This window comes from Hylobates moloch, unplaced genomic scaffold (genome assembly GCF_009828535.3).
Source record: "Hylobates moloch isolate HMO894 unplaced genomic scaffold, HMol_V3 SCAFFOLD_37, whole genome shotgun sequence".
In the NCBI taxonomy this organism is placed as follows: Eukaryota; Metazoa; Chordata; class Mammalia; order Primates; family Hylobatidae; genus Hylobates; species Hylobates moloch.
The window spans coordinates 2,147,587-2,170,723 of NW_026652312.1; the positions used below are offsets into that span (position 1 = coordinate 2,147,587).

The window sequence follows — 23,137 nt, forward strand, 5'->3', positions numbered from 1 at the left end:
CTACCATGGTCATGTACTTTGCCACCCTTCTTTTCATTTGTTTTCCTCAATGGTGGTAATCAATCAGGTCATAAAGCGTACTCTTTTTAGCACTTCATTAATATTCTGTCAGATCCTGAATACTACTGAAGATCAAAATATCCAAAAGACATTAAGATTTGGCCCCACCGTGAAAGAACTTCGAGGCAAGTAGGAGGGACATGTACAATAATTTCAATTTGATGTAGGGCTAGACATATGAACAGAATGATACAGGATCACAAAGGTCGACCAGCTTAGAGGTAGTCGTGTATATATAGAGAGAGGTCTCACTAGTGGAAGCCTACTGGAGAAGCTGAGTTTTTATTAGTGAGTAGTGATTAACCATGTGACCAGGCAATAAAAGCAGTTATTATTAACAAAGGGCAACATCAGGAGCAAAGGTTCAGATGCCAAAGCCTTGTTCATGGCTCCCACCAGAATCTGCACACTGCCTTCTCCCAACCCAAGGTACCTCCTCACCTAAAACAGAGGTAGAAAGCCAGAAACATTAAACTTGTATGTATCCCACTTTCCTTAACATCTCTTTTGACTCTTGCACTGCTTTGTGATTAAATCCAGATTCCATAGCATGGCACACACAAAGCCTTCCCAATCAGACCCCAATTCATTCCTGTAGCCTCACCTTCCACCATCTACTCTCCCCCAATAGCAATGCTTTGTCACAGTCTTCATCTTTTTCTTCAACCAACACCATTTTTTTCCAACTCAGTTTCCTTGTAAATATCTAAAGTGCTTCTCCCTTCTAATCTATATAATAATTACTTTCTAATTCTCTAAGCTCTAGATTAACTTTGATCTCTTCTTTGTATCCCCTCCTTAATTCTCCAGGCAGAATTAATCGCTCTCACAGCACTTGGGTTTTTACTTCCGTTATAGTCATTACCTAAAGGACACAGGTTTTTCCATCAAGAGATACGAACCTCACAATGGCTATATTATTCATATCTTCATTCATTGTGAGCACATGACAGGAGTATAATACAGTCTACTGAATGATTTAACTTTTTATCTAACTCTGTTTTCAGAGCCATATCTTGCTTGTATCAATAGAAGAAGCCTTCTCAGGTGTGTTTGAGGTGACCGTACCAACTTTTCACAAAAATATTCTGTGTTCTCTGTTGCCCCCGGTGATCATTTTGACCTGCCCAGAATTCTGACCATGAGACACAATCTCATTTTAGTGTGGTGACCGACATGTAAAAACATGATCAAAGAACATATAACTGTTTATGCTTTTATTTTTTGAAAGTGTTCAGATCTGTGCATAAGTGCTAAAGATTTTATGGCAGAATAAGGATGTCACAGAGTGATTAAAAAATGTAAAAAAAAATGCCCAAACACTTCATAAAATAATTATCATTTATATTTTTCTCCATTGTTGAAATAGGAACGGCATGCTAACTAGTTACTTTACGGAAGTTTCTTTTAATATAATACTGTACACTGTAATTAAGATACCAGTGACACAGTGGGCCTCAGCGTTGAAATCCTGCACTTTGTGTAGGATTTTTTGTTGGTTTCATTTCATATAAAGATTTTATAGGCAAAGAATATGAATTCAGAAAACTGACATAGGAGAAGTGAGCTAAGGATATTATTATGCTTATTTTTTAAGTTCTTTAGCACAGAGGTATTCATGGCCATAAAGATTAATTTGCTGATGTGTAATGCCCATTTCTCCCTCCAGAACAGCTACTGAATATAAATCTGTTTTAGAAGAGAAAAAAGTTTTTTTCAGAATTTTCCTTGTAGGGCTGGACAAGCTCTGATTTGCCACATCAGTCTAGAAAGAATGTTGGGTGGAGAAGTCATTGAGTGCTGCCTAATGAGGTCATGCCACTCCATGTAACACAGATCAATATCAATCATGAGCTATATTTTTTTAAATAATTATTTATCTTTGCTAAACTTGGTACAACTTAGATAATTAAATATACAATAAAAATGTGTGTGATAATCCCTAAATATGTATAGTGCTGAATTATTTATTAAATTTTTAAAATATGCTATTTTGCTTAATCCTTATAACAGTTTTCCTAGGTAGGCGGAATCATCCCTCCTTTGAATATCTGTTCCTACAGACACACACATAAATGAGGTGTGCACCATGTAATTTTGACAAACGCCCCATTTTCTATGGCTGGTAGGTATGCCTCCGCTACCCTGAAGAAGAGAGTATTGTTTGCATTGTCAGCAGTAGGAGGGTTAGTGAGTGCCTTCTGACCAGATAAAATGTACCTGGGAGGGATGAATGGCAGGTTGCAGGAGGCATACTGCATTAACCAAGGCTTGTGAAATCTGTACAAAGCCCTTCCATTGAGTTCCACTGTGAATAATCTATAGAATGTTTAAAATAAAGGCCATTTTTTAAGTTTGAAATTTAAAAGCAGGTATATTTTTCTAGAAAAGTAATTGGTATTTTTACTAATACTCTATGGACCATTTGTTGTAGAATGTGTAAATTTCTCTTATTTAATTCAGACAACAATGGCAAAGGCAAAAACAGGGAGACCAGTGAGAAGACTGTTTCACATGTTGGCCTGAATTGTAAAGTGGCAGCAATGGAAGCAGGGAAATGGTCAGATTCTAGACATAGTATGAAGATTGAGCCAAGATAACTTGATGTGGGATATGGAGTGTAGCACAGAAAAAGAGAGGAGCAAAGTACAACTGCAAATTATGGAACTGGCATTTACTGAGATGGTAATAATGTGTTGGTAAGAAAAGAATTTTCTGGTAGTCAGCGTATAAATGATAGGTAATGCTTTGAAACTATAGAAGATCACCAAGGGGAAGTATGTAGACAGAAACTAGAAAAGGTCCAAGCAGAGATCCTTGGGACACTCCAGCATGTAAAAAGAAGGTGGTAAGGAAGAACCAGCACTCAGAGCTAAGGAGAAGCATCTTGTCGGGTAGGAAGAAAATCTGCAGAGCACAGCGTGTGAAAAGCCACTTTCACACACTGATTGGTCAGTTAGACTGAAAAAACAGACCATTGGATTCAGCCATGTGGGGGGTCATTGCTGACCTTTGCATACATTCTAATGGCTTCCACTGAATTATCTCATTTTTCCCCTCAAAGCAGTTCACTGGGGGATTTTTCTGTTGCCCTCTCAGTTTCAGCTACTTAACACTCTATACTGTCAAGACATTTTAAAGTAAATAACTCTGTACCCTCGTTTCTTACTCAAAATAAGGCCTTCCACTCAAGGCACATACAAAACTAGAATGAAGTTGAGTGTATTATCCAACTGTTTAACTTATTGAACATATAACTGACAATGTCTACCAATATAGCCACTATTCCTGAGCTAGATTTCCACAAAACATTCCATGATTTCCCTTAATGGTGGTTGAATGATACATTGAATAAATATTGTACTGTAGGATAAATTTCTGTAAGAAAGTGTCTTCAGAGATTTTGGGTTTGAGGTATATATTCTTTCATGTTTTGCAGTGAAGGTGTGTTTTTCTTCCAATAGTTCTTAGTTTACGTTCTCTTTCATTGGAAGTTCATCACTGTTAGGCATTTCTTGAGTATTATAACAAAGCAAATCCACAAGCATTCAATATAAGATTAGGAAAAAAAGTCCTGCGATACTTTGTTGTCAAACACTTGCCACTGATAGACATTATTTTAGCTTTTAAGGCCTGTCACGTTGTTTATTCAGAGGAATCGTTTTTCAAATTTTAGTAAAAAAAAAAAAAAAACAACCTTAATTTTGGCTTCCCACAGATGTCATTGTGGAAAGCATTCTTAGTACTATGTTATTTAGTCATCCCATGGAATTCTAGTTTTCAACATTGATTATTACTTATAACCCACAGTTTGACCTAGGAAATGGGAAACTCTGTGTATTGACTGTGACTCACCAGCCAACAATGAGCCTGCTCTGTGGTGGAGTTGACTTCTGTGGAGACCTTCAAATCTAAAGTGCTAGCACTAGGGTGAAATTTTTTCTTTAGCTTGTAGACCACCAGTGCTTTAGGTGAGAAGGTGTTGAGAGTAACAGTGTTTTAGTTTGTAAATCTGGTTAGATAGTAATGGTTCTCCAGTTTCATGATGACGGGAAAAGTGAGTCTATAGCAGTTGTTTCATCCATCAAGTTGGTAAGAAGATCTACTTAGTACATAAACATTATTTTTATTTAAGACAACACTTTAGGCAAAATTAGCCATCTCTTTTTTCATATATCCATTCTTCTCAGGAAGACTTCTGCTCTCCAGGGTTTTTCTGAAACCATGAAACTCATGGCCTTTGAAGGCCAGTTGCAGGTTTGAGCCTTAAAAAGTATTGCTTTTAAATGCTGGCTCATACACTTTTCATACCGGACTGTTGCTGTGATGGGTTATATAGAAATGTCAAGTTTTATTCAATTGTCATGCTCTTTTAATAAGAACCCCTCAATTTTAAGCCTTGATATGAATGTAATTGGCCACCTTCCCTAGGATTTCTCACTTAAATATATAATCTGCATTACCCACACAATATTAAAACATCTGTTCTTGAGTAGGAATGCAAGCATTTGCTTTTCATTGCCAGCTTAAAAATAATTTAAAAACATGACCCAGATAACTTTTTGAATGAATTCGGATAAGAACATAGGGAAAGGCAAAGAAGCGTGTTTAAATGAATTGTTTCAGGACATTCTTGTGTCTTTACAGAACCTCCCATGAGTTGTTCCTGGCAGGGATTTGTGTCTGCATGCCCTGTCAGCTGCTTAGGCTCTTTAAAAGTAAGACCTCTGTACAATATATCAGTTTGACATTACATAAATGAGATTGGAGACACCTTTAAGAAGTGATTTTACACAAGGGTGGACATTTATTGTCTTCTCTTAAACACCTGATCATTTTATAATATTGTATTGTTTTTAACTCCAACAATAAAACTAAATCTGCATTCCTAACCTTGTTAGGTATGAATGAATTGAAAACTTTCTTATCAGTTCGAAGTGTACTATATGCAGTTGACTAGGAAAGTTGCAACATAAATCTTTGTGGGCCCTAATAGTTTTGCAACAGTTGCTATGCTACTCAAGGTAAACATTTATATGTGTGTATTTGTCCAAGGAAGATTCATTTTAAGTGTGTTTTTAAAATTGCACTGGCCACAAAAATCCTAATAAAATGACAAGCTATGGTTTTTTAGAGGTAAGTAACGACTCATTGTGAAATTATAAGTAGTTCAGATAGTACTATTCCAAACAGGAAGTCAGCTTTTCTTTTTTCTGAAAAAGGGGAAAGATGTTAACAAGTGCAGAAAATATTTAAGGTAGCCATAATAAAATACAAAACAGTAAAACACTGATTTTTGAAAAGAACAATGGAAAAGTCAATAAGAAAACTTAACTTTTGCAGCCAAACTTGCTGTCTTGAGCTTGTTCCTATGGCTATGATTTTGTCTGAACTCCTGGGTTGCCAGTTATTTTTCATTAATAAAAATAGAAATATGTTTGTTTTTCAGTAATTCTTACATACTAAGTTCACTTTTTTCTGGTCCACATAGACCAGGATTTGTGTGATACTTGTTTGGTTACTTGTGTGATTCGTAATAGCAGATTCTCATTTTGGCTTTATTTTGGCAAGAGAAAACTGTCTTCTATGATGCAGTATATTTGGCTTCTCACAAAGGCAAGAATTTTCTCTTGTTTTGTTTATAGTGCTCACCTCACAGGTTTTTACTTTTGTTCATTTGTTTTATTTTTTTATTTTATTTTATTTTATTTTTTGAGGCAGAGTCTCACTTTATCCCCCAGGCTGGAGTGCCGTGGCCCAATCTCGGCTCATTGCAACCTCCGCCTCCTGGGTTCAAGTGATTCTTGTCCCTCAGCCTCCCAAGTAGCCGGGATTATAAGCATGGCCAACATGCCCGGCTAATTTTTTTGTATTTTTAGTAGAGATGGGGTTTCACTATGTTGGCCAGGCTGGTCTCGAACTTCTAAACCTCAAGTGATCCACCCGCCTTGGCTTCGGGAAGTGCTGGGATTACAGGTGTGAGCCACTGCACCTGTGTGAGCCCTTACAGGTTTTTAAATAAATGCTTGTTGAATGATTGAGTGGACATCGTGTAATATTATCTTTTGTTTGCTCCTATAATAGATAAGTGGAGAAGTTGATGGCATGTATTAGCATTCTAGGGCTGCCTTCACAAAATATCACAGACTTAAACAGTGGTGCCTTAAACAATGGAAACTTGTTTTCTCAAAATTTTGGTTGCTAGAAATTGAGATCAGGGTGTCAGCAGATTTGGTTTCTTCTGACACCTCTCTCCTTTACTTGTAGATGTTCGTTTTCTTCCTGTGTCTTTAGATGGTCTTCCCTCTCTAGTATGTCTGTGTTAAAATTTTCTCTTATTGTAAGAACACCAATCATGTTAGATTAGGGTCCACCCTAATTACCTTATTTTACTCATCTCTTTAAAGACCCTGTCTCCAAATACAGGCATTCTGAGATACTGTGAGTAGCACTTTAGTAGAATAGAAATTTTGAGTGAACTCTAATTCAGCCCATGACACAACATGTGTCTATATTCATTTAAACATTTTTGGTATCAGTTTTCTAAGCATGGACCTTTTTCCTTCAGATTTTTAGGACCATACTGCTTCTATTTATAAGCCAGACATGCCTTTCTAGGATATTTGATGTCTTAAAGAGCAGGGTAAACTTCATGTACTCTCAAAATTTCATTATATATATATATATATATATATATGTAGAATTATACCACAGTTGTACCACAGGGCGGTGTTTCCCAAAACTCACTGATCTGCTGAAACAACAAGGAGAGTTAAAAGAAAAAAAAAATAGAGTTCATTCCCATTATAGACTTAGTAAGTTATTATATTTTTGAAGCTCTCAAGATAATTTTGCTGAAGCTGTATTGGACCCTCTTGTATCTGATAATTAAGTAGAATTTTTAAATGTAAAAGCTGGCAAGAAACTTGAAGGTCATTGAATTTAGCTACCATATCTTGTAGTGGAGGAAACCGAGGCACAGATAGATTATGCAATTTAGTCAAACTCTCTTCCCTACATGTAAGTATCTCTGGGATTTAGAGTCCAATTCCTTGACTCCTGATCATAGTTCTCTCATTATCATGTTGTCATTCAGAGTAACTTTCATCAGAGAATTTTAAAGACCCGATTTTGTATAGGATCCTTATCTCATGAAGTTGACATCTTAGAAATGTACTGTTTGGCAGGACACTTCAACACATAGATTTTAGATGCTTTTCTGCTCTTTGACAACCTGTCCTTACAAAGTAATAGACCTAAAAGGGCCTAGGCTAGGGCCACACAATCACCAAGGTTGTCATTACCGCCCTGCAGGTGATAACACGGAAGCTTTTCTCTGGCTGAATAAGGGTTTTGGTTTAGTTGTCTACATTGCAGAACACCAAGAAACTGCTTCCCGTTTGTGTCCATTGCTATCCACTAAATTGTCTTAGCACAACCTATAGCTTAAAAGTACACCATCATATTTTTATGAAGAATAAAAGACATAAACAAGGAATGTGAAAATCCAATTCAAGTCAAGGCATATTTTGCATATTCTAACCAGTTTAACAGCCCAATCGTAAGTGTTTTTAAATATCAAAGGTATTGTTAGAATTTTCTAGATACTAATTATGGGAGAAAATGCTATTAGTCTGTAATGAACAGTGTTACTTTGTTAGAAAAGTAAAGCTTAAAAATTGAAAGGCTTTTTTTTTCTGTAACTTCTTTTTTTCATTGCTCCCCCTTTCTCTCTGAGAGTCCCTTTAAACAACTTAGAAAAGCAGAACTTTGAAACTGAACAACTGGGCTCTTCCTTGAACCAGTGGGTGGAGGGACAGTCATGAGAAGGCCCTTAAATAGAAGCACCACTTCCCCTGTTCTGTCCCGGGATTGATTCTTTGAATCCCGGGAACTTATGTTCATTCTTCTTTCCTGTTTTTTGGGTGGGGACCACTGTGTGTGGGGTGTGGTGGGGAAACAGTTGTCTTTCTAAATTTATCAAATTTTAATTTAAATATTTAGAAGCTTAAAGATTTGTAACACCAACTGATCTATACATACGGTAACAGAAGATGTTTTTCTCCCAACCTTTAACATTTGAAGGGATGGATGTGCAGATTGCAGATACTTCACTGGACCCAAGGTGTGCATTTTTTGTTTGCCCAGTATTACAGGCTTATCTTGTTTTGCCTTCTTTTGTATTAATATTTTGAACTTCATCTCAGCAATATTAATTTCAGTTAGAACTTTGTATTGCTTCAAAAGAAATGCTTTATTCAGAGAGTCTCCAACAGATTGGAAGCAAAATAAGCCATATCATTCTTGGATTACAGTCTAATTGAATTAGCCTATGTAACAATTATATTTTATGCTTAAAATATACATCTGCACCCTGACAATTTAATAAATAATGTATACATTTTGTATTAACTTGCTAGCAACCACTTATTTTATCTGTACAGATTTTGAAACTTTCCATTTGTAATAATACTTATTCTTTGACTATTACTGACCCCTTAATTTTTACTTTATAAAACATTTATATACATATATAGGCTTACATTTTTGAAATATGCGAAAATTTGCATTAACTTTTTACACCATAAATTTAATCAATAGTTACTTAATTGGCTAAATTAAAATTAAAACCTTTTTTAGATCAATGTTTATATCTGTAATAGAGTTTTCAGTCATAGTTCTGTCAACGCAATTTTGTGTTCCTTGGACAATTACAGAAAACACTGGATAACAAAAACATACTAGATTTAGTTTCTACTCTCAAAGTTTAACAGTCTAATGGGTAGAGCAAAAATATCATAAAATAATTAGAAAATATCTTAGTCCTAATATTTTAGCCAGATCCTTGACATTACTGAAATTAAGTCTTTAATAGTAACCATTGTACTGTATATATATGTACTTACACATTTCCATGTATCTTTGCGTATCTTTGTTTATCCTGTAACATCATGTCCTAAACCTCAAATATACAAAATAAAACTTATTTAAAAAACAAAAAGATGAAAGGAGTAACAGCTGAGTGGAGACTTGGAAAGTACATGTGAGTAATCCAGGCAAGGAAGGAGGCCAGACATTGTCATTCCACTGTGCTTTTCTCATAATGCACACACAGGCCCTGGAACACTGTAGTTACTCAGTAAACTTTTGTTAAAAAAAAAAAAAAAAAGGATGAAATCATTGTTGGCCCAAGGCTGCCACGTTCATTTCTGCCGATTATACCCTGTAAGAATGTTCCCCTGTGGGCAGCAGGACACCCACAAAGCCAGGAGCCCCACGAAGGTTGTGCCTGTCCAGAGAAAGGTGCTCCTTTTCCTAGTTTACTGGGCAGCTTCTGCTCTTCAAGCCAAGTGCTCACAGAGCAGCCCACAGAGGGAGTCTCTTTCCAGTTCACCCAATGGAGATAATATGGACAGTGATGACCCTGTTGTGCAAGGTTTCATGGATGAATTGGATTTTTGAAAAGGTCATTGTAATGGTAAAGATTTATGATGTGGATCAATGTGGCGAGAGTGTTTGCATGTCGGGTATGGGGACACATTTAGCATAAGTTAAGTTACAAAGTCTGAGATGATATTATATGTGCAGTAGTCAGTGAAGAGACTAGGTTGACTGGAACAAAATATACATGTCTCTGATGAGTAGCGGATTAGAGGGGAAGGTGAGCAGAGGTCAGTTTTTGAGGGATCTGAATGCTGTGTAAGGAATTTGGATTTTATCCTCCAGATGAGAAATCACATAGGCATTTGTCCAAATTCATCATAGGATCAGTAATATCTTATTTAGTAGATTAACCCAGGATTATGCAGCATAGAACAAAGGGAGAGAGAAATGATTAAAGGTAAGGAGATAAGGTTAGAAGTTGCTATTTATAGTACGTTTTTAGTATCCAGCCCAGGATGGAAGTAATGAGAATGAAAAGAGCCGATGTGTTAGTGTTTTCCTATACATGGGCATTTAGATTGCTTCTAGTCTTTCTAATCATTGAACATATTTCCATGTGCATAAGTGAAAGAATATTCAGTGCTTATCAGTTACATCAGCTAAAGTGTTGTGCCTACGTACACTAACTTCTGCAGGCAGAGCAGAGGAATTCCAATTTAATCACATCCCCAGTAATCCTTTTTAAAATTCTTGCCAATCTCATCTGTGTGAAAAAGTATCCCTTTTTTGTATGTGAAATAATATCTGTCTTTGGATTTCCCTGATAATGAAGTTTAGCATATTTTCATATGTTTATTGACCATTCAAGCTTCTTGTCTGTAATATGCCCATTTTTATTCCATTGCATTTGTCTTTATTTTTGTATATTCTGGATACTAATCTTATGATAGTCACATAGTTTGTCAGCGTGTTCTCCCAGTGTCCCTCTGATCTGTTAATCTTGTTTATTAGGCATTTTATATTAAAAATATATTGTTGGCAATTTATTAAGCTGATCTTTTATGATTTAGACATTTTCTATCTTGATTAATAAGTTCTTTAATGTCAAATGATTTCTAACTGTATTTTCTTCTAGATCTTTTGGGTTAATTATTTCTTATTCAATTTTTAATTTATGTGACACTAATTTGCATAACTACCAGGTAATTTTTCAGATTAAGGAAAATGAAAAGTGGAAAAGAAAAGGAAAATTCGGTAAACTGTATTACAGTTTTCATTCTAAGTTTATAATTGAACCATGAAGATAGTTTTAATTTTTTTATATAACCAAAAGATATCCATATCCCTCACGGTTGGTGGTAATGAAAATTAATGTCTTTCTCGTTGATTTTACAGGAAATCTATCAGAATTCATCTTCGTGAAGTCTTTGCAGAGTAGTTATTTCTAACTGGATTCAATACAATATTCCTTCGCACGTATTTCCAGCCTTAGTCTTTATAATGTCTTGCATATGTCCAGAAGGAATACATTGTCGTTTTTAAAACAGTTAACACAGGATTCATTTTACTTTCAGCAATTCACAGAAGCTGTGAGTCCTTCAGTGTTACCCCCTTCAGCTTTGCCACTGGACCTGCTTAATAATGCTATAACTGCCTTTAGTACCTTGGAAGACCTTATTCGATATCTTGAACCAGATAGATGGCAGTTGGACTTAGAAGATCTATATAGGCCAACTTGGCAACTTCTTGGCAAGGCTTTTGTTTTTGGAAGAAAATCCAGAGGTAAGCTCCCTCTTCAGATTAGAACCTCATTTAATTTTCTTAACAGCTAATGTTTCAGATTCTTCTGCCACAGCTTCTAAAGGGTAGAGTTTAAAATTCATCAGTGATATATTCAATACATTTTCTTATCATTTGAGCATATTTGTATATTGAATAATTATACAAAAGGAGGAACTTAGTTATAACCCAGTGGGTGTGGAAAATTGAAAGGGGGATACTTCTGAAAATTCCAGTTATATATTATCTTCAAAAATATCATTTTGGTGAAGTCCTTCATTGCATTTTACAAAAATCACTGCTTACTCAAACCTAATACTTGGAATATGTTGATTTCGGGACTCAAAAGAAATTATCATAGCTGCAAAACCAGGTTAGGGATAGAAAAAGGGGATGCTCTACAAAAATGTTTGTCTACAGTATCTCCCATGGGTCAGTATTATATGACTTTGCATTTTCTAAACCTAGACACTTCTAAAATCTGTGAAAAATGGCAACGACCCAACATAAAATAGAATTCATAGTTTTCAAGGCAGGATTCATAGCAAGAAAACAAGAACCTAAAAGAACTCACACCATAATAATTTTTAACTATATAAATTTGCTGTTGAAATAATCACTTTTGCCCATATGGGTGTATCTTTCTCTAAGAGTGAAAGTGCTGTTAATTAAACCTAATTCTACATGACCAAGAAATTGGAAATAATCTTAACTGAGTTTTCTATAAAATTACCTAATTTTTTTAGTAACATTGGAATTGGAAAGCATCTGTAGCAGACACAAATGAAAATGTATAGAAATAACTGTTTAATTACAGTGCACTCAAAATATCTGTTTTAGTCTGTCAGAAACATTGAAATCTACCGCTTTGGAGAATGCAATGACAGCCTAGAGAATTTATATGAAAGGAACAATGTTCAGTTAATTTGAGCCATTCACAAGGGCAGATTGCACCAGACTTGCTCTTCTAAACCTTGTCAGAAGGAAACCCGATTCCTGCCCTTTCCTGCTCTAAGAGTTGCAGCTTTTTTGGATCATGAGCTTTAATCTCAGCAGGTCATGTTCAGACTTGCCCAGCCCTGGTATTTCACTTGTCAACAGACGTGGTTTCCTTTTGGCAATATTTGAAATCAGTGTTCAAGTGCCTGGGCACTCGAGTCCTGTCCAGATGCTGAAAGCTGTTACATATTTATAAGATTTGATCTTGATGAATAACTTACGACCAACACTTCCCTTCCCTCCCACTTAGGAACAGGAAGATGAAGATCTGCAAGACTAGCTGAAACATCCATGAATAGAGCCCTTGTTAGCAAATTTGAAGTTGATTATCATGTTGATCTGTAAGAAGCAGGGGCAGTGAATCAGGTTCTAAACTGAGATCTAGTTTTTTGACAGCTGATTTCTGGATTTGAGCCTAAAAACCTCCCTTCTAGCCAAGCCTTTATGCCTGAAAATGGACGCCTGGTGCTCAAAGATTTGGCCAGAGGCTAGCTTGCATTCAAAAGCATCGGAAGCTGAACCAGATCTTTCAGATATTCATTTAACACTTTCAAAATCGAAGCCCTTTGTAGTTTTCCAAATTTATTAACTTTTTAAGCATGCAGTAAGTGTGAGAAAAGCAGTGTACATTTTTGGAACTTTACATAAACTAAAATACAGGCGTGGGATAACATCTATATAGACAAAACCAACTCCCCTCCTGAGAGTATCTCTGCAAAGGAACAAGGAGTCAAACTTTTAAAAGCTTCTAATTAGACATTGAAATAGATTTCCCACAGAATAAACATCACAGTGTTACCACATTCATCTTAGAAAGACCACCCTCAGATTACATTACAGTAATAGAGTATCTTTGGACTGAATGTCTTAAAAGAATGAACAACTAACAAAGAAAAATATTACTGTTTTTTGTAGCAAAACTTCTAATATTAATGACATTTGCATTTAAAAATAATGATTTTGGTTGGTGATGTGCTCAAAATCTGCATTCTTTAGAAAAACAAACTAATACCTGTATTTGTTTTCTTAGGAGATAATTTTGAAAAGGAAAAAAATCTGAAGACCAACTTTTACAAATATTTGGCAGAGGGAAACTTCTTTAATATTATAGTTAAGCTATTCAAAAAGTATGCTTTGGTACATTATCTTTCTTTTTTCTTTTCCTTTTTCTCTTTATTTTCTTTGCCTTTCCCCCCCCCAAAAGTACTATACAATGTTTCAAGAATATATGACATATGACTTATCTTAACGAAGCTTATATGCGTTTGAAGCCTTAGCAGTAGGCAGCATAAATTTCAAATATGAAATGCCAAATTTAAAATCCTTAGTTATATTTTTAGAAAACTGTGGACTGCATAAATGCTTTACTTTTTTTTCTTTCACTTTCTTCCTCTAGTTCGGGGTTTTCATTCATACCTTGCTACTGCTACAAAAAAAATACTGTGTTTTCTAAGTCAAGCTTAACTAGTACTTAAAAAGGGCTTTTGACTTTTGTGTCAAACATGATAAATGAGTGGAAGTTAAGTTAAAAGTGTGTTTAAATTTTCACATTGTAGCAGGTATCACAACTTAGTTCACTTGGGAAATCTGTCTAACCTTTTATTGTGGTTAAGTAAACATTTTAAAGGGAACGTATACAATCTCATTTTCTATTATCATGAAATAGCATATTTAAAACTGCTTGACATAGGTGAATATGCTTTGAGAGCTGAGAGCTTCTTCACTCACATTCTAAAGAAGTATAATTCTTAAATAAGCATTGAAGACTTTGGCAACCAGATTTTGTGTTTGTGCATATTTTAAGTCTTCTTCCTCCTTGCCCAGGCATTAAATACTAGAGAAAAGCTTCAAATAAGCTCATATATAGTTTTAACAACAAAAGAGGAATGTATGCATATACTATTAGATCAGCAAAATGAAACCAGGTAAAATATGTGATACCATTTAGCATAATAAGCTCATTACTTTTATTAGGGATAAGTTGGCCTATTCAGAGCATTTGAAAGAAGGATTTGCTCTTAAATATTTAAAAGCTTTGCTTTCAGAGGATCGTTTTCAGATTAAAAAGAAATCTTTCAGTAGCCAAATGAAACAATGACTTTCCCTTGAGTTAGAAAAATAATTTTTTAGCTGAATAAGGTGTTGAAATGGACTCATTGAATTAGGATTTCTTTGGTGCTTTCCTATACTTGACTCAGGTTTTAGTCTATCATATAGTTTACATACATTTATAATTTACAATTATCTATGCATAATTTTATAATACATTTCTTAAAATACTTAAATTATCAAAGACAATTAAGGCAATTTAAGTATTAAAAACACCTGATCACATGTATAACAAATCCAAGAAAATAAGCATTTGATTCTTAATTGCCTTGTCACTTAAAAATTAATAAAAATTAGCTTTTAACTTAAAAAATTGGATTACATCCTGATTATTTCTACTTGAAGCCATCTTTAACCAGAAAATAGCTTTCTTTTTTTTTCATTCATGTCTGTGTTATCCATATTAGTGGAAAGGTATTTAAGTAGGTTTATTATATTTTAGATAATATTTCTAAATTTTTAAAAAACTTTATTAGGAGAAAAAAACCCTGAAGGCGTACATGTTATCTGAAAGTATTCAATGTCATTGGAATTGCTTTATTTGAATATTTCTGGGGAAAAAAATAGGCAGAGATATAAGGCAGAAAATAAATTATATTAGAAGTGTTTATCTTAATAGTAATTACCTACTATTCATGTGATATGTATAAATTCACATTGAACATGGCATGTTATTTTGATATAATTTTCCTGAGGCAGAGTCATTTTGTAGTTAAAAACAATGGTTCTTTGAGGATTTACTGCAACAATCTGATGAAAGAATATTTTGTTTTGTCCTCAAAAGTAGGTATTCTTTCATAGAATAAAGCACAAACAGCATAGTTAACCAACTTGCTAAAGGAGTAGAGGCAGAGGTTATAAATTAGATAAATTAAACATTTCTTCCACCCATTAGCAGGGGAAGGATAAGATATCTGAAGGAGTTTAGTTTAGTTAGTCTAAATTTCCAAGATGGGAAATCATTCAATGCATTTGAAGCATTGCCTTCCAACAACTTCTGCTCTTATAAAGTATGTCATTTTTTTTCACTCATGGTCTACACAGCTGTCTTCAAATGTGCATTCTCTTCATGCTTTTTTATATTTTATGATTGTTATTGCCAGATTATAGAAAGTGCTGTTGACACATTTCAATAAATTGTTCTTCACTAATTGTATGAGCCTAAAATCCTTTTAAGAATTATATTTGTTTTTTAATCAAACCATTCATCATTTTGCATTTTATTCTTCTCCCCAGTGTTCTCCATGTCTCTTTTTTTTTTTAACTAAGGTTAAAACGGGTGGCCTTTTTTGTCTGTATAAAGTTTCCTATTTATAGCTTTCAACTGTTTTGTTGGCTCTGTTCTTAATATTACACAATGGCATCTCTTTACTGGTCACTAAGTCATAATGAAGCTTTGTTTACTATGAACTAGAAGGTCCAATTTGTAGTTGTATATCTCTAAAATCTACTTACAGTAAGAGCAGATATTGTTATGGATATTGTTCATGAAATAACGTAAGATTTCTTTATGAAAAGAGCTTAATGAAATACATTCAGGCTCAAAGCATCAGCATCTATTTTTCTTTGCTTTCTTTTATACCATATAGTGGTGGATCTGAACCTTCTAACAGAGGAGGTAAGATTATACAGCTGCACACCTCGTAACTTCTCGGTGTCCATAAGGGAAGAACTAAAGAGAACCGATACCATTTTCTGGCCAGGTTGTCTCCTGGTTAAACGCTGTGGTGGGAACTGTGCCTGTTGTCTCCACAACTGCAATGAATGTCAATGTGTCCCAAGCAAAGTTACTAAAAAATACCACGAGGTAGGTATACAGTTTTCTTTTTGGGTTCCTTCGGGTATTTTATGTCTTAGAACAAAACAGTGAATCTGAAATGCATTTATGTTTGGAAAAAAGATGTAGTATTCATGGGGAAAAAAACAAGGTTTACAAATAGTTTATGTTTTTATTTTTTAAAATTAGCACCTTTAATTAAAATTCCAGATATTAGGGATTTAGAAAGCTTATTCTCTGGTAGTATAAGCTGAGTGGTCAGTGAAGTTTTTGCCTCTCATACCAAAAAAAAAGTGTTTTCTGAGGGGAAAAAAGTGAGTAAAGTTTTTCAACTTTTAAACTTTTCAAAATATGAAGGAAAAATATTTCAAAGACTAGCTCAGAGACAAATTATTGTCTACTTTGGAGAAAGAAAAGCTTTGATATTATTTTTCTACTTGGGACAACAGAGACTCCTAAGATGACATATTCATAATTATAATAAACTTTGTATTATTCATGTTGCTTCAAATAACATATTAAACTTTGTACGGATGTTTTAACCTTTCATCTCTTTATTCTCTGTAATGAAAGAAAATATAATATGACATGTTAGTCATTATTGTTTTTTAGAACCCTAGGAACCTTAGAACTTGTACACTTAATGTTTTTGTTAGTGATGGAGTCTCCCAGTTAAACCCCAACACCTCCCCCAGCAGCATCATACAGCATCATTCTATCAGGAAGCCATCCTTCTTGAAGAGTCAACTTGAATTTCTACAAAACATTTACATTAGACCAAGTCAAAATCTGCCCTTCTGACATCATTTCAATATGACTGCCTTTCCTTTCATTTTTTCCATTAAATAAGAATACAGAATAAATATCTACCTAATAAATAAAATGATTTTTCATATGCATCAAGATTTCAGTGAAATCCTTAATGAAGTGAAAGCCTAGCTCTAGAATGGAAACAGGGTCCCTTGTCTTCGCGAATCCAGTGCTTTTTTTTCCCACTTTATCAATTGCCAACACAATATTGGTGAAGGGCAGGAGAATCATGTCATAGGAAGTGTAGTTTATGAAACCATGCATGTTTAGGTTACCTAACAGATGAGAGTTTCACTGAACACTTTGTGCATATGAAAAATCATTTTATTTATTAAGTAGATATTTATTTCATGTTATTTTATTTAGTGGAAAAAAGTAAAGGTCATGAAGTAATTTTTAAATGAAGCCAGAAGGGCAGATTTTTATTGGTGTAATTTAAAGGCTTTGTAAAATTTAAAGTTGACTTTTCAAGAAGGATGGTTTCCTGATACATGTATGGCACCTGATGCTGCTGGAGGAGGAGATGGGATATAATAATTGAAGAAAACTAAAAGATACTGTAGCATGATAATGTTATTAATAAGATTATTACTTTTTGTGTCAATCACTGGATCTCTTTGTGGGAAGACATTTTAGCCAAATAAATATATTTTCTTAATGATTTTTCTAAGTTCCACATAAGAATTTTCAGAAAAGCAAGTCAGGAACTTTATATATATATATAAACTTAGATGTTGTATCTTCATTGAAATGCTGGTGTCCTACCAGTCCTAGCATGACTAATTCATCCTCAGCGCATCTGTAGGGCTTCAAAGGTACTCTATTAGAGAACTTTTACTATTTCAAAATTACTGTCTATTTTTCTTTGTTTCTATTGAATTGAGAGCTAAGGAAAACAAAAGTCACATTACATTGTAATGCTTGAGAACACAAACTCCAAAGCTAGACATCCCAGTTTTGAACCTAACATTTGTTTGCTGTGTGACTTTGAGCAAATTGCTTAGCCCTTGTGCCTAAATTCCTCATAAGGTGAGTCTCCAACCCTCATACTCTTTTGTGACGATTTAGTGGGTTGATATTTACAAAACACTTAGAATTAAGCCTGGCAATTGTCATGCCATTAATATGTATTAGCTGCTCTCTGACTCATCTTTGCTTTTTCACCGTGCCTAGTCTTATTCTTTGGCTATGGTAAATGATCAATAAAGATTTAATGAATTTTGCCCTGAAGCAGGAAAGGTATTCTGGCCAAAAGATCTACAGGATACTCTGACAATAGTAAAATATTTGTTCCTTTTTCTCTGTTCTTACTTGGCTTAATAATTTTCATCTTGTTTATATTTTTACGTATTTAATTTTTTATGAAATAATAGTCTTACGTTCTTACATTATGTCTGTTTTGCACAAACAAACGTAAAACTGTATAGCATTCATTTGCCTGATTCTAGTACTGAATCCCTCTTCCCAGTGCTCTGTGGTTCTCAGAAGTTCAAGGTCATTTTGTTTGAACATGTTGAGCAATGGTCCAGGAGCGTTTGTTCCTTGCTGGTTCTGTCTGTGTCTTATCTACTATCTTCCACAATCTCTGGCTCAGCTTCTCCCTGGACATTCCTTTTCACGGACTTATCATTTTAATTTCAACCTCTCCATCTAAATTTTCTGAGATGAACGTTAGCCCTGTTTCTTTTCTGGTGGCATAATCTATGTCCTTTTCCTCTTTAATATTGTCTGGGACCTGCTGACCATTTTCCAAGTCCACTTTTCTCTTCCAAAGTCAAAACTTTCAAAACGAATTAAAAAGAAGAACACTAATTGTGTCCTCCACCATTAGAATTTCTTATCCAGGACTCGAGTTTCTAGAACATTGAGAGATTCTTCTGCTATTTGTAAATCTCCATGAGCATCAGCAAACAAAGACAGGAGACTTTGATTCAGCAAATGCATCTTGGCATATGCATGCTAGAGGAAGCAAGGATTGCAGCCTGGCCTGACTGTTAGGACCATGAATGATGGCCTCTCTAACCTTTACCTTACATAGTAATTTTTTTTTCCTTGCTGAATGGGAAAATGCATACAGGTGGACATAGGAATTGAAGACGTTGGCTATGCCAATATTGCAATTTATCTTACCCACCCACACAACCTCATTCCAGAAACAATTTGTAGCAAGAGTGTGATAAAGAATAGTGCTAATATCTAAAATGCAGTTAGTCTGACACACTAAATTGTTCAAAAATAATAAATCAGTACTAACATCAAATAATATTCAGCAGCCATTGAGTTAAATTTCACATTAAAGAAATAAAGTCAAAGTAATTTTTATTTTAGAATTGTGAAATAGATGAGAAAACTACTTTAAAAGTTTATAATTTCTAATAGTTATTACAAGACTTTGAAGTTTATCTCTTCAGGAAGAAAGTTACTAAGTAAATAGAATGTATGAGCAGTGATATTCTGAGTCTATAAAATTATTATCTATCTCTCTAATAATTCATCTCTGGCCTAGGTACAAATAAAGGCTCTGTCACTTATTCTGTCTAAGCGTCTGTTCACTCATGTGTAAATTAGGGGTAATAATTGTAAATTACTTCATAGAATTCTTGTGAGTTAAAGTATGTAAAAATGTTATTATTGTGCCTGGCACCCAGTAAGCATTCAAAAAATGTTAGCTAATTAACCTCTGATATTACCACATACTCCAGTGAGGTATGCGTTCTCTGTTTTTCTTTTAAGTCTTTAAATAGAACAGTCATAAGACTTGACTTGTGCCTTTTTGGATTAATGAACATTTTTAGGAATGGTAGCTTTTAGAAGGGGCTTTATGAGGTTATCTATGTCGTATCCAAAAAGTAGAGATGCTAGAAAATTTCATATTATTTTGTGCTCTGGCCTTTGTTCATAATCCAAACAAAATACAATTTCCTAAACTTTGTTGTTTCTATCATAAGAAATAAAATGTAATACACTTAAATAGGTAGCAACATCAAATACTTTAAATAATATTTTATAGAATATACAACTGCATCTTTTTGTCAGTATTAAGAGGAAATATGTGTAGTATAAGTGTCAATCTTGCTGTATTTTTATTAAAACCTTGACAATCCAAACTGCAAATAACTTTATTTTAATAGAGGCATCATTGTTATTATTGCCAAACCTCTTCTCACTGCACAGTAGGATCCAGCTGCAGGAAGTTTGCTGTGACTGGGGCTGATGTCTATGAAGTACATCTAATCCATCTCATCAAGTTTATAGAGGACTTGAAGTGTAGCCAAGAAAATTAATGAGTGGCATAATTGAGCAGACTCAGCTGTGGAGTGATCATGTTTCTTTCCACAGTATTTCTGCACTTCAGTGTATTGCATCAAATATAAATATTTGCTAAATGTGTGAATAAATGAATGAGTGAAAGAAAGCGACAAACAGAAAAACGAATTTTGTATTAGTAGTTCCAAAATACTTAAGGTGAAATTCTAAAATAGTCAGATAAATAAAATAACAATTGCGTGGTGAGTCTTTCCACTTAAGTTCTGTTCCTTATTTGGAGACAGAATGCTTCCAAATTGTTGGCGTTAAAATGTCTGTGCTTTCATGAAACGATGATGATTTTTTTTTTTTTTTTTTTTTTTTGGTGGGAGAGTGTTTTCATAATGCGTGCTCTAGGAAAAATTAAAATGTGTGTCTTTCTTGGGCCCCAAGATTCTTTTCTAAAACGTTACTTGTTTATAAAAGCAAGTCATAGACATTCGTTGATTTTTAAAGGTGGCTTACTGTTATTCCCTTTCAGGTCCTTCAGTTGAGACCAAAGACCGGTGTCAGGGGATTGCATAAATCACTCACCGACGTGGCCCTGGAGCACCATGAGGAGTGTGACTGTGTGTGCAGAGGGAGCACGGGAGGATAGCCGCATCACCACCAGCAGCTCTTGCCCAGAGCTGTGCAGTGCAGTGGCTGATTCTGTTAGAGAACTTATGCGTTATCTCCATCCTTAATCTCAGTTGTTTGCTTCAAGGACCTTTCATCTTCAGGATTTACAGTGCATTCTGAAAGAGGAGACATCAAAGAGAATTAGGAGTTGTGCAACAGCTCTTTTGAGAGGAGGCCTAAAGGACAGGAGAAAAGGTCTTCAATCGTGGAAAGAAAATCAAATGTTGTATTAAATAGATCACCAGCTAATTTCAGAGTTACCATGTACCTATTCCACTAGCTGGGTTCTGTATTTCAGTTGTTTTGATACGGCTTAGAGTAATGTCAGTACAGGAAAAAAAACTGTGCAAGTGAACACCTGATTGCGTAACTCTAAAAGCTCCATGTCCTGGGCCTAAAATCGTATAAAATCTGGATTTTTTTTTTTTTTTTTTGCTCATATTCACATATGTAAACCAGAACATTCTATGTACTACAAACCTGGTTTTTAAAAAGGAACTATGTTGCTATGAATTAAACTTGTGTCATGCTGATAGGACAGACTGGATTTTTCATATTTCTTATTAAAATTTCTGCCGTTTAGAAGAAAAGAACTACATTCATGGTTTGGAAGAGACAAACCTGAAAAGAAGAGTGGCCTTATCTTCACTTTATCGATAAGTCAGTTTATTTGTTTCATTGTGTACATTTTTATATTCTCCTTTTGACATTATAACTGTTGGCTTTTCTAATCTTGTTAAATGTATCTATTTTTACCAAAGGTATTTAATATTTTTTTATGACAACTTAGATCAACTATTTTTAGCTTGGTAAATTTTTCTAAACAGAATTGTTATAGCCAGAGGAACAAAGATGATATAAAATATTGTTGCTCTGACAAAAATACATGTATTTCATTCTTGTATGGTGCTAGAGTTAGATTAATCTCCATTTTAAAAAACTGAATTGGAATAGAATTGTTAAGTTGCAAAGACTTTTTGAAAATAATTAAATTATCATATCTTCCATTCCTGTTACTGGAGATGAAAATAAAAAGCAACTTATAAAAGTAGACATTCAGATCCAGCCATTACTAACCTATTCCTTTTTTGGGGAAATCTGAGCCTAGCTCAGAAAAAAATAAAGCACCTTGAAAAAGACTTAGCAGCTTCCTGACAAAGCGTGCTGTGCTGTGCAGTAGGAACACATCCTATTTATTGTGATGTTACGGTTTTATTATCTTAAACTCTGTTCCATACACTCGTATAAATACATGGATATTTTTATGTACAGAAGTATATCCCTTAACCAGTTCACTTATTGTACTCTGGCAATTTAAAAGAAAATCAGTAAAATATTTTGCTTGTAAAATGCTTAATATCATGCCTAGGTTATGTGGTGACTATTTGAATTAAAAATGTATTGAATCATCAAATAAAAGAATGTGGCTATTTTGGGGAGAAAATTATGTGTGTGTGTGTGTGTGTGCTCAAGATTTATCTCTTGGACTCTAAGAAAATGAAAGATAAAATTTTGTTATGATTTCATTATGCAAAAGCCTACATCAATTCAAAAGACAAAAAAGGGAAGATCCCTGTGAGCCTTCTCTGCCTCTTGTTTCCAATGCCTTTGAGCAGTGGTTTTATTTTTCTTACTGGTCTTAATACAGATTTCTGGTAATTTAAGTTTCACCTGACTTGAAAGTTGGATGGTTTATGAAATGCTTGGTGATAGGTGGTATGGTAGTATGAAATTGGAAAAAAACTTGCAGGTTTCCACTCATGTCTTCATTGTCACTGGCAACTACTAAATGGGGTGAGCATAAATTAATTTGGTGTATGGATTATTTTACATTGCACACTTCAAGATATGGTTCCTCAGTTCCAGACATGGATTCCTATTCAGGGCTGGTATCTTCAGAATCCTTTCCTCAGCCTTTCAACTTGCCAGAGATGTCTAGTTTCCAGGGTCTTCTGTCTTCAGACTACTCTTCAGGCAACCACCCTTTTCCTGTGCTTTGACACCTGCAGTTCTGCCCTGCCTCCAACTATGTGGAAAACAAAGAAACAAAATGAGCCTATATGTTCTGTCTTACTTCCTTACCTTTTCCTAGTTTTGTCTTATCCATATAGAGGCCAACTAGATATATGGAATATGCAAAGTCATAAGTAGTTGGCAATTTACAACTTTTCATTAGTATAGTAAAGACTACTAAGTCTTAGTAAATGGCCTGTTTAACTGTGTTTAATCCATTGTTTCCAATCTTTGAACGAAATACATTTTTCCCTTTTTTAATATTTATTTTTTGTTTAC

General features: G+C 34.5%; 1 protein-coding gene across 4 annotated transcripts in view; it reads left to right on the plus strand.

Annotated features, from left to right (window-relative positions):
• Positions 1–22,279, plus strand: part of LOC116463464 (platelet-derived growth factor C) — a 268,783-nt gene extending 246,504 nt beyond the window's left edge. For 3 of the 4 annotated variants that reach the window (XM_058434654.1, XM_032146580.2, XM_032146582.2), the window contains 3 exons: positions 11,019–11,226; positions 15,921–16,138; positions 20,706–22,279. In XM_058434654.1, coding sequence (XP_058290637.1) covers positions 11,019–11,226; positions 15,921–16,138; positions 20,706–20,822 — 543 coding nt within the window. In that variant the 3' untranslated portion in view covers positions 20,823–22,279. The remainder of the gene's footprint in view (positions 1–11,018; positions 11,227–15,920; positions 16,139–20,705) is intronic. The other variant, XM_058434653.1, reaches the window with a different exon arrangement.
• Positions 22,280–23,137: the final 858 nt, after the last annotated feature.